General features: G+C 38.5%; 1 protein-coding gene across 4 annotated transcripts in view; it reads right to left on the bottom strand.

The window, feature by feature from the left end:
• Nucleotides 1-13,498, bottom strand: part of LOC105703790 — a 148,676-nt gene that overhangs the window by 58,587 nt on the left and 76,591 nt on the right. For all 4 annotated transcript variants that reach the window (XM_012432454.2, XM_012432452.1, XM_012432455.1 and 1 more), the window contains exon 7: nucleotides 3,494-3,675. In XM_012432454.2, coding sequence (XP_012287877.1) covers nucleotides 3,494-3,675 — 182 coding nt within the window. The remainder of the gene's footprint in view (nucleotides 1-3,493; nucleotides 3,676-13,498) is intronic.

Genomic DNA, 13,498 nt, shown 5'->3' with positions numbered 1-13,498 from the left:
CCCAGAAAAGGAGAAACTCTGCACCGGGAAGGGCCGCGCCGAGGGCGACCGTCCGGGTCAGTCCATCAAAATAAATCCGGTTATTTATTGGGAAAAGTGAGAAAAGCGAGGAGAGTAAAGATTTCGAAAGAGGTTCCTCCCCCTCGAACGTATGCGGGAGTATCGAATGATGGCGACTTGCACGAGAAAGCTCAGGTATTTGTTTTGGGTCCGCCACGTGGAGGCAACTGAGTTCGGAGTAATCTCTAATAATAACATCGTTAATACGATACTGCCGGGCTGGAAATGGCAAATTACTTTCCCGAGGAGCGAATCAATAAAATCAATAAAGCGTCGAGTATTGTCGCACGAGGAACGGTATTATGCTTCAGGCCCCTTTAGGGATTCCATATTATATTTTACGGGGATGTAAGTACACTAAAATAAATTGATGTCAACCCTGACTGATAAAATAAGTAGATATGTAATTGTGATTTGTGTACTTGGCTCTGTAATATGATTTAAGCGTCTTTCTTTGTATGGAAACTTTCCATGTGATACACATTTTTGGAATAGGATTATATTTCACATGTATATTACGAAATATTACAAATATACGATACGTTATTTTCGATAAGAAAAAGTCAGAAGTATTATGAAATACTATGAAGATGCGTAACATTATCATTAAGGTGATACAAAAGGGTCATTCTATATATATCTTCATAATTCATAAACTCATCTCGACAGCGTATACAGGAAAAGCATAAAAAGAATCAGACTAGGTCAAATTAATTGAAATTAGCCGTCAAAGTGGTCTTCGTAATCGTTCCCTTCTATTTGACAAAAAAGTGAACGATAATCAGGATGAGTAATAATAATTCTCAAAATTATAAAGTCTACTTCTTACCACAACCGCGATGTCGATGTTAATTTCTCAAATAAGTAAGCAGTTTTTTTTTTCCTCGTTTTCAGTTCACGGTACTACTTTACACGGTTCGGCACGAAAACGGACGCGTAATGAGACTTTTTATATACATTTCGTTCGATTCGAAGTCACGTTTTATACACGGAAGCTCGCGCTTCATCGAGCCAATTACTTCGAGGGTTGCACATTTCGAATTTCCCGCAACACCAACTACGATTGAACCACCCTGTCGATTCCAACCGGAAAGCGGAACTTCGGCAAGTTCTAATACGTCCAGAGATAACGAAGGATGCTGCTCCCTCGGCGCGAGTTCGATTACGGAAACGAAGGATGCGATACGGTCAGGGCCGCACGGTTCGTCGACGCTGCAGCTTGAGAAATCGATGGAAACGATATCAAGTGGATGGAATATGCCCGTCGATTGGTGAAGAATACGTGGAACAATATTTGTGACGAGATAAAAAATATACGCATCTCGATTTGCATCTCTAAATGTGTCATTACGAAGTAGTACGAGATATAACGCCATGTATTGAAATCGTCCCCACTTTAGGGTGAAGTGAAACACGTCGATTAACTTGATCAACGTCGATAAAGAAGATTTTTCTAAATGCCTACGTTGCCGACGTTCGTTTTTATTTTGACAGCCGTGTCGAATTATATTGGGTATTATACCAAATGGCCTACTCCACCTGTCGTATTCGTACAATAATTATAAAGAAATCGAAGTAAAACTCCAGAAATCCTCTGGATTCATGCTTTCTGGGGCCCTAATTGACTGCAGAGGGACCCCAAGCGCCATCTGTGATTTCCAGATTAATTAAATCTTCAGTCTGGGACGTCGTATTACCATCGTTTTGGCATACAAGCGCATACAACACTTTTTTTGCCTTTATCCCGTTCAAATGCGAGTTTATCGACTACCAAAGTGTTCTAAATTGTTGTAAAATTGTCCGGACCCTTTCGATTCTCATATCAGAGCCTTCGATAATTGTATATTGATCGAAACATGAGAGCTCGACGCCATTTTGGTTCTGGTCTGGGCTCAGTTAAACAATTTTTTTCAAAAATTCAAATTTTGAATGTCTCAGGACAATTCTCAGACGATCCGGAGTGATGTGTCAAAGTTTCGGACAGTTTGGTCTAATACCCTTAAAAAAAAGTGTTGTATTCGAATCGACTGATTTGAAGGGTGTGTCACTTCACCTTAGGGGTCCAAGATCTTCAGATGTTTTCCCATCCAGCGCCAAGAGGGCCTCTTCGAGGAAATTTTGCAAATAAAAATATAATCGTCCGCTAGCCGATCCGCTAGTCCTTATCACGTTAAAAACATCACATTCTGTACATCATCCGCGGATTATCGTTTCGCTTTGCGTACCTTAAATGCAAAATTAAAAGCATTTTAGGTCATTTGCATGAATAGGAAGTGTTTTGGTCACGTAGGATCCAAGTTCCCTCATTTTCCGTAAGTAGGGCTTGCATCGTTAGATCCGCGAAAATCTGAGATCCTGGGTCCCGATACTTGGGGTCACTTTCTTTGGAACCATCTATTGACTTTATACCACTTCATGGGTGCAATTAATTTAATAGTAATAAGATAAATTCAGGTTAGTGCGAGAACAAGGGAAGAAGCTATTTTTAGTTTTTAATTTGGACAACGGTGGTACCGTGGATAGTTTCTGATAAAACACCGTAACTGTACAAACGGAAAGATTAACGTAAAAAAGACTTGTCGTTTGAGGTTATAAGAACTGGAAAATACGCATGCCCAACACATGCACCAATGGATTGGCTGCGACTGCGTACACGTATAAACATGACATCCGATGACAACCGCGACAGCTTTTAGCGGAAAGTCTTTTCCGAACTTCCCTTTCCATCTTTCCATTGGAATTTTCCTGCACGACCTACGGTGTCGGAAGCCGCGTCCTTTGACATCCGTTTCCAATCGGACCTCTTTCCAAAACGTGCCTTGAAGCAATGTGCGACCAAAGAGGCGCGAAATATCTCTATTTCCAGTGGTTCGCAAAATATTTTTAATATACATAAAAACAACGGTATACGATTCCTATTTCTTCGGCATCCTCTTAATAGCTTTAAAGCTCTTCGAAAATGGCACGGAGGAGAGAACATTTCTTTAACTATTTTCCTAAACGTTCTTCGTGACTATCCAGATAACTGATCTGATCAGTTCAGGTACAGGTAGTTCACACTTTACGAATGTTTATACTCGATACATTCCTTCTTAACCCACATCCGATCACGTGAATAAAATTACGACCAAGTGACTAATATCACTCATTTCTAGTAAATAAATGACTTTAAAATCCCATTAAATCGAATTGAACTAAGATAATTCGTGAACATTACCGAAAGACGACCAAAATAATAGTCGTTAGGCAGTCGTTAGACGATGTCGGTGAAAAATGAATGCAAATGTGAGTTATGTACGTATAAGTTCCTCTTTGTGAATACTCCACTCGCGAACGGCTGCCAGGGACCAATTATTTCGTAAAGGCGGGAACTACCTGTACTAACGAATAGATAAATATGTAATTAAATAATGCACAGGATTAAAGCACTCACCACGCCGTCGGAAGAGGGTTCCTCGAATCCACGAAAAGCAGGCATCGCCGGTGGTGTCGTCCTCATGTCAAGTGGCAACCAATCGTTCCTCGAGGGAGAATTCGCGTGTACGGACGACAGGTGTCTTCCGCCTCTGGTTCCAAGTCGCGGCCTGCCGCGACGTACTCTTCGACCTGCTAAAACTGACAACGATCAAATATGAATTGTCGATCTCTTTAAAAAGTCTAACAAAAAATTCCTAAACTTAATCCACATAAGCAGATCGTTCAAAAACAGCTCGTAGTGTTTAATTAATTGCACAGAGTGTCCTTTTTAAGATCCCTACTTTTAATTTCGAGTTACTTTTTTCCTTCTTTTAAACACGTTTTATGAATATTTTTGGAATATAGCATGTAGTGTCAGTGCCCTGTGCGGTCCAATAAATTTAATACAATAAAAAAAAGATGAAAGCGTTTAGCTATACGAATAGTTGTGTCGCCAATAAGGCAAAAAAGATTAAGAATAAGACTAAATAGAAGTTAGAGTGAAATGTAATGTTTGTATGATTGTGGGGTGAAATGAGAAGTATTTAGATTAAATGACAGCTCGATAGGTGATACTGTTTATGCGTGGTTGAGAGTTCGTGAAGTGCGAGCGACCGTATGACTCAGTGAGTAAGAATTTTGGCGCACAAAGAAATGTATCGATAAGTGTGGGAATGAGAGAGTGAGGAATATGAATTGAGTGAGAAAGAAATTAGAGTGAGGCTGGATGAGAACGATCGAATGGGAGTTAGTTCCTATTGAGGAGAGCTCGAGCGAAGTCGGAGGGAAAATCAAGTTCCTTTTTTCTGAGACCTTTAAGACGTACTCTTCAACGTATTCAATTTCTTTATATTAATTTTTTTATTAATAAATCAACCGTTCATGTTAATCCTGACACTTGAAATTTGNGAATGATCGAATGGGAGTTAGTTCTGATTGAGGAGAGCTCGAGCGAAGTCGGAGGGAAAATCAAGTCCCTTTTTCTGAGATCTTTAAGACGTACTCTTCAACGTATTCAATTTCTTTATATTAATTTTTTTATTAATAAATCAACCGTTCATGTTAATCCTGACACTTGAAATTTGATCCTACATAGCATATTGACGTCGATCTCTTCAAAAAGTTCAACATAAAGTGCTTAAATTTAATCCACGAAAGCACATCATTCAAAAGCAGCTCATAATGTTTAATACATGGAACAGAGTGTCCCTTTTAAGAATTCTTCTTTTAATTTCGAGTTACCTTCCCTTTTCTTTTAACCATGTTTTATGAACATTTTAAATATACCATACTGACGTCATAAGGTTTCTCCCTCAAAAAATGAAATTTTAAAAATCTCCGCGACGAACTCTTCGACCTTCTAAAACTGACAACGGTCAAATATGAATTGTCGATGTCTTGAAAAAGTTCAACATAAAATGTCTAATCTTAATCCATGTAAATATATCATTTCAAAACAGCTAATAATGTTTCATTCATTATACAGAGTGTCTTTAAGATCCCTTCTTTTAATTTCGAGTTACCATTTATTTTCTTTTAACCATGTTTTATGACATTTTACATATAGCACATTGACACCGAAAGGTTCTTTCCTGGAAAAAAAAAATAAATAAATAACGGTTTGAAAGTAACATTATTTTGACATTATATCATTTTTTAGTGATACATTGGATTTGAGTAAGAAATTCCCCTTTAGAAAACGATAACCTGCCACGTGTCGACTGCCGGCATATTTAGACGGTCTCTTGCGGTGTCTTTAGCCATAAAAGAAAAGTAATTGATCCGGGCCTCCACGTGGAAAGGTAAGGGATCCGGTTTCCCTATCGTAGGAAGAAAAACACCCACGCCAAGAGACGAGGGGAGTTTTCAAAAGCCGACACTGTTTCCCCATCCCATTCGGGTCGGCCTCGGTTTTCGCCCTTTCTTCGAGGCCCTCTTCAACGTCGAGGACCCGATGTCACCTACCGGTCAATGAGGTCGATACTTATGGATGAGGTGCAACGCGCTCGCCAAAACTTCCGATATTTTCTACACGAGGGTTCTCGGATTTTCGAGGTCAAAGCAACATGTTTTTATACCCTCCCAAGTTTCCACTCCATACATCTTTTCATCTGGGCTTCTTTTCTTGAAAGCTTCCATATACAAATTAAACACACAATTTACAATACATATGACCCATCGATATATCTTGGGAATTTGATAACTACGTATCAACTATATTGCCGATATACTCAACGATATTAAAAAATAATTAGATAATTAGAATTTCTTAGCGGTATGGTCATCCATGATAGTTTTACATACCATCGCACAAATTGTATATTCCAAGGGGTATATTCCAAAACAATTTTGTTTACACTATCGCTCATATATTTTGAGGCGACGCCCCTTAATCGTACAGGATAACGATAAGGAATTAACTATTTTTTTTACTTATTTATTGGTTTATGTAATTATTAATTTATTCAATAGTTCATATCCTAGCAATTCGTGATTAATACTTCTTGATTCATGTAATGATCATTCGTTTCACTGGTTCGTTTGTTCCGAAATTCATAAACTTCGCCAAGTGTTCCACAATATTTGGTATAGATTGTAAGTACTTTCGGCACGGTAAGTTCTTCGTGATCCTAGCAATGCACGGAGAGAAAAGCTTGAGAAAAAGAAAGTGAGAGGGAATTTTGCTCGCGGTGGAAGCGAACGGTCGATTGTCACAGAAAACGGCAACACGTGCGTCTGACAAATCGCTGGGGACCGAATTACGAAGCTAATTTCATCAGGATTCTCTTCGACGTGGAGGGAAACCGGAGTGGAATTGAAATTAACCGGGCAGCCGAGTAATTCGGAGGTTACGGATAATAGAGTCACGAATTGGCGAAAAATCAGGAGTCGATGAAGAGTTTTCCAAAATTATATCTCTACATTGGACCAAAACAAAATATCACATTCCTAACCCAGACGAAGTGTTACGTCCCACATAACGCTCCCTGCCCATGCATATGTGCCCTGTACGTGCATCGGCTTGTCGGACTAGGACCGGGAGGCCTAGGCTCCTCAAAAAGGGATATAACTTACATTTTTTGCTTAAGGTGAAGTGCAACACCCTTCAAATCAGTCGATTCGAATACAACACTTTTTCTTAAGGGCGCTCACCACTCCAGCGATTTTGCAGGGCCTCACGCGAACGTATTTCTAAACCGATCGAGCTTAACGAGTGCTCATATCGAAGATGAAATGTTGACCTGTGTTTATATGGGAGCGATTTTCGATAAGTGGTCATTATCATATAAAAAAAGTGCAACGACATAATTTCAATGCCCTTTTACCTAGGAAGGAGGTGCTTGATCGAAAATCGCTCCCATATAAACACACGTCAACATTTTATCTTTAAAACGAGCACTCGTTGAGCTCAATCGGTTGAGAAATACGCTCAAAATCGTTGTCCCCGTGGAGCACCTTTTTCAGGATTTTCAAGTTTCTCGCGAGGAATTTGGGCATTCCTTAGCAACCGTTGCCGACTCTAGGCGGAGCGTCCAACTTGCGTGTGCGTGCGGCCGAGTGTCACACACGTTTCGGCGCCTAGTCCAGAGGCGTCTAGCCGTTGTGTGAGTTGTATACGTGCAAAATACACACACATTTTTCGCCCGTTGCTAAACACTGCCCATTATGCGTCGCGTCACCCTCATCCGAGCGAGAAAGTATGTTTTGGTTACCTCCCACCGAATTCGATGCTAATGCCATCTAGCGGTGGAAGTAATCGTCCCCACTTGGTGGTGAACGCCGTTAAGGGTATTAGACCAAACTGTCCGAAACTTTGACACATCACTCCTGATCATCTAAGAATTGTCCTGCACATTCAAAATTTGGATTAAAAAAAAAAAAGTTTTAACTCAACCCAGACCAGAACCTAAATGGTGTCGAGCTCTCATATTTCGATCAATATACAATTATCGAAGGCTCTGATATGGGAATCGAAAGGGTCAGGACAATTCAACGACAATTTAGAACCCTCTGGTAATCGATAAACTCGCATTTGAACGGGATAAAGGCAAAAAAAGTGGTGTATGCGCTTATATGCCAAAACGATGGTAATACGACGTCTCGGAGTGAAGATTTAATTAATCTGGAAATCACAGATGGCGCAGGGGATCCCTCTGCAGTCAATTAGGGCCCCAGAAAGCATGAATCCAGAGGATTTCTGGAGTTTTACTTCGATTTCTTTATAATTATTGTACGAAAACGACAGGTGGAGTAGGCCATTTGGTATAATACCCAATATAATTCGACACGGCTGTCAATATAAAAACGAACGTCGGCAACGTAGGCATTTAGAAAAATCTTCTCTATCGACGTCGATCAAGTTCCTCGACGTGTTTCACTTCACCTTAAGGGAGAAGATGCATTCTGTTCGATCAAAAAATAGATTTTCGGTTTTTTGCATGTCCATATAGCCTATAGTCTTGAAAATATTCCTCCAAATATTGTTAAGAAATTCGCAAAATTGGCGGAATTATAGAGGTTTGAACGGACGGGTGCGCGGGTCCGTGAACTAACACGTTAACATATAATGGTCCTTCGAGCCGGATCAACATCAACATACAAAATTGTTGACACAAGGTATTTAAAAATACTCCCACACATACACACATACTCATATGCGCACTCAATCACTCTTGTATCCCATATAATTCGTTATTATTCCAATAAACCTATTACACTTTAAACCTCGCGTCGTCACTTTTACACCTCCACCAATATCAACAAGTCCGCGTAGGACTCGCTGAGAGGCCCAGAAAATTTCCTTTCCCATAACTCCTTTCGACGGTATCAAGGGCGCGGGGGCTAGGTCTCGCTTCCCCTTCCACATACAAATATTCTTTTCCTTTCACGTTTAATTCCCTTCCACTCCTATCCCCAGACGTAACAAAGAGTTTCCCAAAATTATATCTTTATATGGTACCAAAACAAAATATCACATTTTTAACCCAGATAACGTGAATTATGCTTTAAATTGTTCCATAATTCATTATTATCAAATGTTTCCTCCTAAAAGTGAAATATTTCCTCAAATTGAACATTTTTGCCTAATATATGCCTCATGAATACGCGAAGATTTGGAATATAATAAGAGAATTAAAAATAAGATGTTAATGGAACCATTCCCATTTAAACCTCACATATATATATATACTTTTATTCGTTTTGTAAGGTCCAGATCCAAATGAATCCAAATGATGATCGAGACTCGGTTAAACCTCGGAAACCTTAATGTTTAGGTACTCGAGGCTTATTTTATTAAATATGCATACCTAATTTGCAATAGTAAATTGTACTTGAAGACTTTCAGAGGTAACTCGTACAACATGGAATAACTATTCCATTTTGAGATTCGATGTAATAAAAAAGTAAACTCCGAGGTTCTTCATGAACTAAACAAGTTATAATTTCTTTCGACGAACTAAATAATCAGAATATTAGATGATTTAAAGATTCAACTGACAATGAGATGAATAATTTCGACTCGGATTCGAATCATTCAATTAGTAATAATTTTTTAATAAACTCTTTTTATAGGAGAAAACTTGATATTGAATTTTTTTCGAATTTTGGATGGCTAAGCTGTTCTTGGCGTGTCGCACGTTTCATGAAAGCTGCCTAAGCATATATTATTTCCAGTTTCTTTTTTTTTTTTCAACTGCCGGGAAGGCGGTGAGTAATGTTACGTACTTCGCAGCAATATCTGCGTGCATACATCCAAATAAATTCAGAAGCGAAATGAATGCACCGAGCACGCTAACAATCTACGATACGGTTAGATTTGCGAGGATTAATCATGGCACTCGACTGGGTAATTCATCATGCGAAATAATTAGCGGCACCAACGATTCAAATTTACGTACTGTGTCTCATTCACACGAATCCGTGCTTTCCTTTACCAAATTTAAGAAGTTCCCGGTTGCTCGATTAATTCTGAACAAACCGAAATTTAATCGTGAACAAAGACATTTCAGAGTAAATCAAGAAATAGTCGGCAATGGATAACACGAAGAACAATAATTCGTTAGAAATTACTTAAATTTTTTTTTAGCCTGTTGCCGAATGTTTCGTTTATGTTAAAAAATAGCTAATTTATATCGTTGATTGAGAATCTAGTAATTTATCCGTTTATGGTTTCGGAATTTAAGTTTTTGGGGAAAGGAGAGACATCTAAATTCGTATTCATTCTCCCTCTCGTTTAACCTGGGTTAGGTATTACACGTAATTATGCAACCGGAAATAAAGCAACGAGAGGGCAAAGCACTTGCATACATAACTTTTCGGCGCAACGTGAAACCTAGTTCGTTGTTAATTCCTGCCTTTTCCGCGATGTGCATCTGGACAATGGCGAGCTAAAACTGAAGTTCTCATAAAAGTCGACAGTAAAAGCTGCGCGCATTTTATTGTTCCATACAGCCAAAATGGCGTCGTTTATTCGACTACGGGGTACAGGGATCAAGCGTATTAAAAGAAACATGAATTTCAAATTTTACCCGGCATTTCACGCCGCGTTTAGATCATTAGCATTTTTGCCTTTTCCTCGTCACGAATTGGAGCGAAGGAGAGCTAAAAAGGAGGTTCTCGTAAAAGACAACGCTGAAAGCTGCACGCAATTTAAATGCTCTGTACTCGCAGAATGGCGTCATTTATCCAACTCCGACTACATGACCAACCGCCGTTAAAAAAACAAAAAAAAAAACAATATGAATACGAAATTTTAGTACGACTTTCGCGTGACGTCCATCTCGTCGCGTCATTAACTATTTTCATTTGAAAATATTTTAACCTAATGCAGTTACCATCTCAGCGATACTTTATAGCATTGTGTTTCCCACAGAGAACTATTGTGTTTAAAACATACATTATAGTATTTCAATAATGGTTAATATATTATAGAAAAATTGTCGCCACGACTGGGCACTCCAGTTTACATACCTTCACCTGAGTTATTCTACCATGGGAGCAAATAATAGGTCATTTCTCTATGTATCACTCACTCTGTTGTTTTCGATTCAATTGTTAGACATTGACTAACTCTAGAAGTATTGGGTAACTCCTAGCGTCCGCGTAGCGTTATCGCGAAGAGGGGGTAACCTTCCAATCATTGGTTGTTATCACTTGTACCTGAACCCGTTAAATTCGGGCTCGTAATCCTTCCTATTCGACCACAAATCGGAAAAGGGATTCGGGATTCCGGTAGGGAACAAAAGTATAATTTCATATAAAATATCAATAATAACAGGTGTGACAGCAATACCTCACAAGTTATTACGGAATCCCACAGGTATCTTTCAAATTGAAAATATTAAAATATTAACCCCTTTGTCGAGGCTCGTAATCCTTCCTATTCAACCACAGATCGGAAAAGGGATTCGGGATTCCGGTAGGGAACAAAAGTATAATTTCATATAATAGTAATAACAGGTGTGAAAACAATACCTCACAAGTTATTACGGAATCCCACAGGTATCATTCAAATTGAAAATATTCAAATGTGAACCCCTTTGCCGAGGCTCGTAATCCTTCCTATTCGACCACAAATCGGAAAAGGGATTCGGGATTCCGGTAGGGAACAAAAGTATAATTTCATATAATATATCAATAATAACAGGTGTGAAAATAATACCTCACAAGTTATTACGGAATCCCACAGGTATCATTCAAATTGAAAATATTAAAATGTTAACCTCTTTGCCGAAGCACGTAAAGGGCGAAAAAAGTTAAGGGTGAAGCCTCCTCGTAAAAGCCAATGATGACAATTTTAATATTTAACTGCATGGGACCATGAAATTAACATCGTTTGAATTATTCCGAACTTAAGGAGGACTGTTTAATATCAGAACTCCCAGCGGATATTTTTGCATTTGGTGGAGCATTTGAATCCGTCATTTTGACGGATTATTTCAATGTTACGAAAAGCGAAACAGTTTAAATTAATGTCTTCTGAATTTCCGTAAATTACCGCTTCATTTTTTATATAATGACATTGTAACGTTCATAGATATTTAGAAGGGAATATGTCGAATGGAAGAGATAAAATAGAAGATTAAATATTAATCTTTACGCGAGACTAGGAATTTCAAGTTGAAATAATCGAAATCCTGAACGATCATGTAATAAGTACGAAGTAGGAACATCTCAAGTTACTTCCTCAATTTTTCACTTAAACTTTGTATTCCGGCCAACGAGTTCTGTAACGGTCGAAGGAATTTAATGTACTGAAAGAGAACAGCACGAACATCTAAATACAGAGTATCTTCCTGGAAAAGGTCGATTTGCCTTCCTCCTAAAACTGGCTTAAGTTACATCGAGGGATCACGCGAGGAGAAATTGTTTCCTTCGCGGGAATCGGAAACCGTGTTAAGTACGCTCTTCACCTGTACTTCGAAAAATCCGAAGCACTCGATACACCTACGATTCTTTTTTTTTAAGTGAAACTAGACTTCATAATTTGTTTTAAGGTGCTATTTAATTAGGTGTTATTTTAATTTTTATTATAAAATTTTAATACATCTAACAATACTTTCCTGGTCATACCAATAACGAGATCTCAACAATGCACCCTTTACTCTCTCATTTAAGGCAAAAACAATTACACTGTTAAAAATATTCGTGAAATTCATACACTTTCTCTACACAATGTTATGGGAAAATTATAAATCTGAGGTTTTAAAAGTTAATCAGCATACATTATACATTTTATTAATGAATGTATCATTTTATGCCATCATGCTATAATTCTACGAATTCGTGTTGTGAAGACTAATCGGGAAGATAATAACACTTATGTATTAAATTGATAACGTATGTAATAAAATTACAATGTTTTTGATTTACAGGGTATGATATTGTATTTCATGAAATACACCCGTAAGAGAGACATAATAAGTCAATTTGTTAAAATTATATACAGTGAAAAATATTGGCACGACTCCTGCTTTTTGAACGACGAGCGTTACATGGGAATTCCTCACTAAATGTCGAATCCTTCGTTTAAGATTGCCGCATTTGGGATGTCAGCGTCTTCTAAAAATCACGGAAGGATAAACTATAACGAGCAAGATAAGCGGCCCCTACATTTCGGAAGAAGGATGGCGACCAAATGGCCTCGTTTACGGAATACGGGTGGAAAATGTGTTACGGGATTCCGTCACCATAAGTCGCCAGGAAAACGAAATACGCTCTCGACCCAGCGTATATTTTCAGCTTTGTTCCCAGACTTGATTGAAATCTCCGCGTACCTACTTACCTTATCGCCGGTACAAACGGAACGTGTCATTTATAATTGAATTGGCACAATTTCCCACCTCATGGAAGAAAACCAGGAAACCCGAATCTAGGCAAGGGGTGCCTTTCTAAGTTCTAGAATACTCGATTCCAACATTTTATTCTTCTCATAGCCATCTTTAAAGTGATATGAAAGAGTCAGCCTATATATGTATATCTGAGAAGTCAAATTGTTGGGGAAAGTATTCACCGAATTGCGTGTACCGATTCTTTCTAATATTACCACGTGGATATGGAAGCCCTAAAGTAGGTCCTGAAACTCACGCAATTTTATTTTTCATCCAAAATTTATTTACTTATCATGGACTAGAACCAACATGGCGTGGTGCGGGCACGTTTTCGATGTCATATGCTTCTTGGAGGCTTAGAATCGAGAATGCAGAGTTTCAGGATCTAGCTCGAACAATTTAGAGTACCGTAAAATGGAATATTACAGAGTCAGATGGGACAATGTGGTAAATACTTTCATCAACGATTGTAACAGAATGCTGACTTGTCCTGCGGCTAACGCGTGTTTTTAGAGGAAAAATTTAGTTGCGGCTAAACGTCACAGATGGCGACGTTGGTTCGTCAAAATATAAACAGTCATGAATTCATGGGATTTCTGCAGTTTTACATCGATCTTTTTATCATTACTTTACCGAAATGACACATAAAA

The sequence above is a fragment of the Orussus abietinus genome, unplaced genomic scaffold (genome assembly GCF_000612105.2).
Source record: "Orussus abietinus isolate OABI.00-Male unplaced genomic scaffold, Oabi_2.0 scaffold87, whole genome shotgun sequence".
Taxonomy (NCBI): Eukaryota; Metazoa; Arthropoda; class Insecta; order Hymenoptera; family Orussidae; genus Orussus; species Orussus abietinus.
This window is presented reverse-complemented; position numbering and strand designations above follow the sequence as displayed.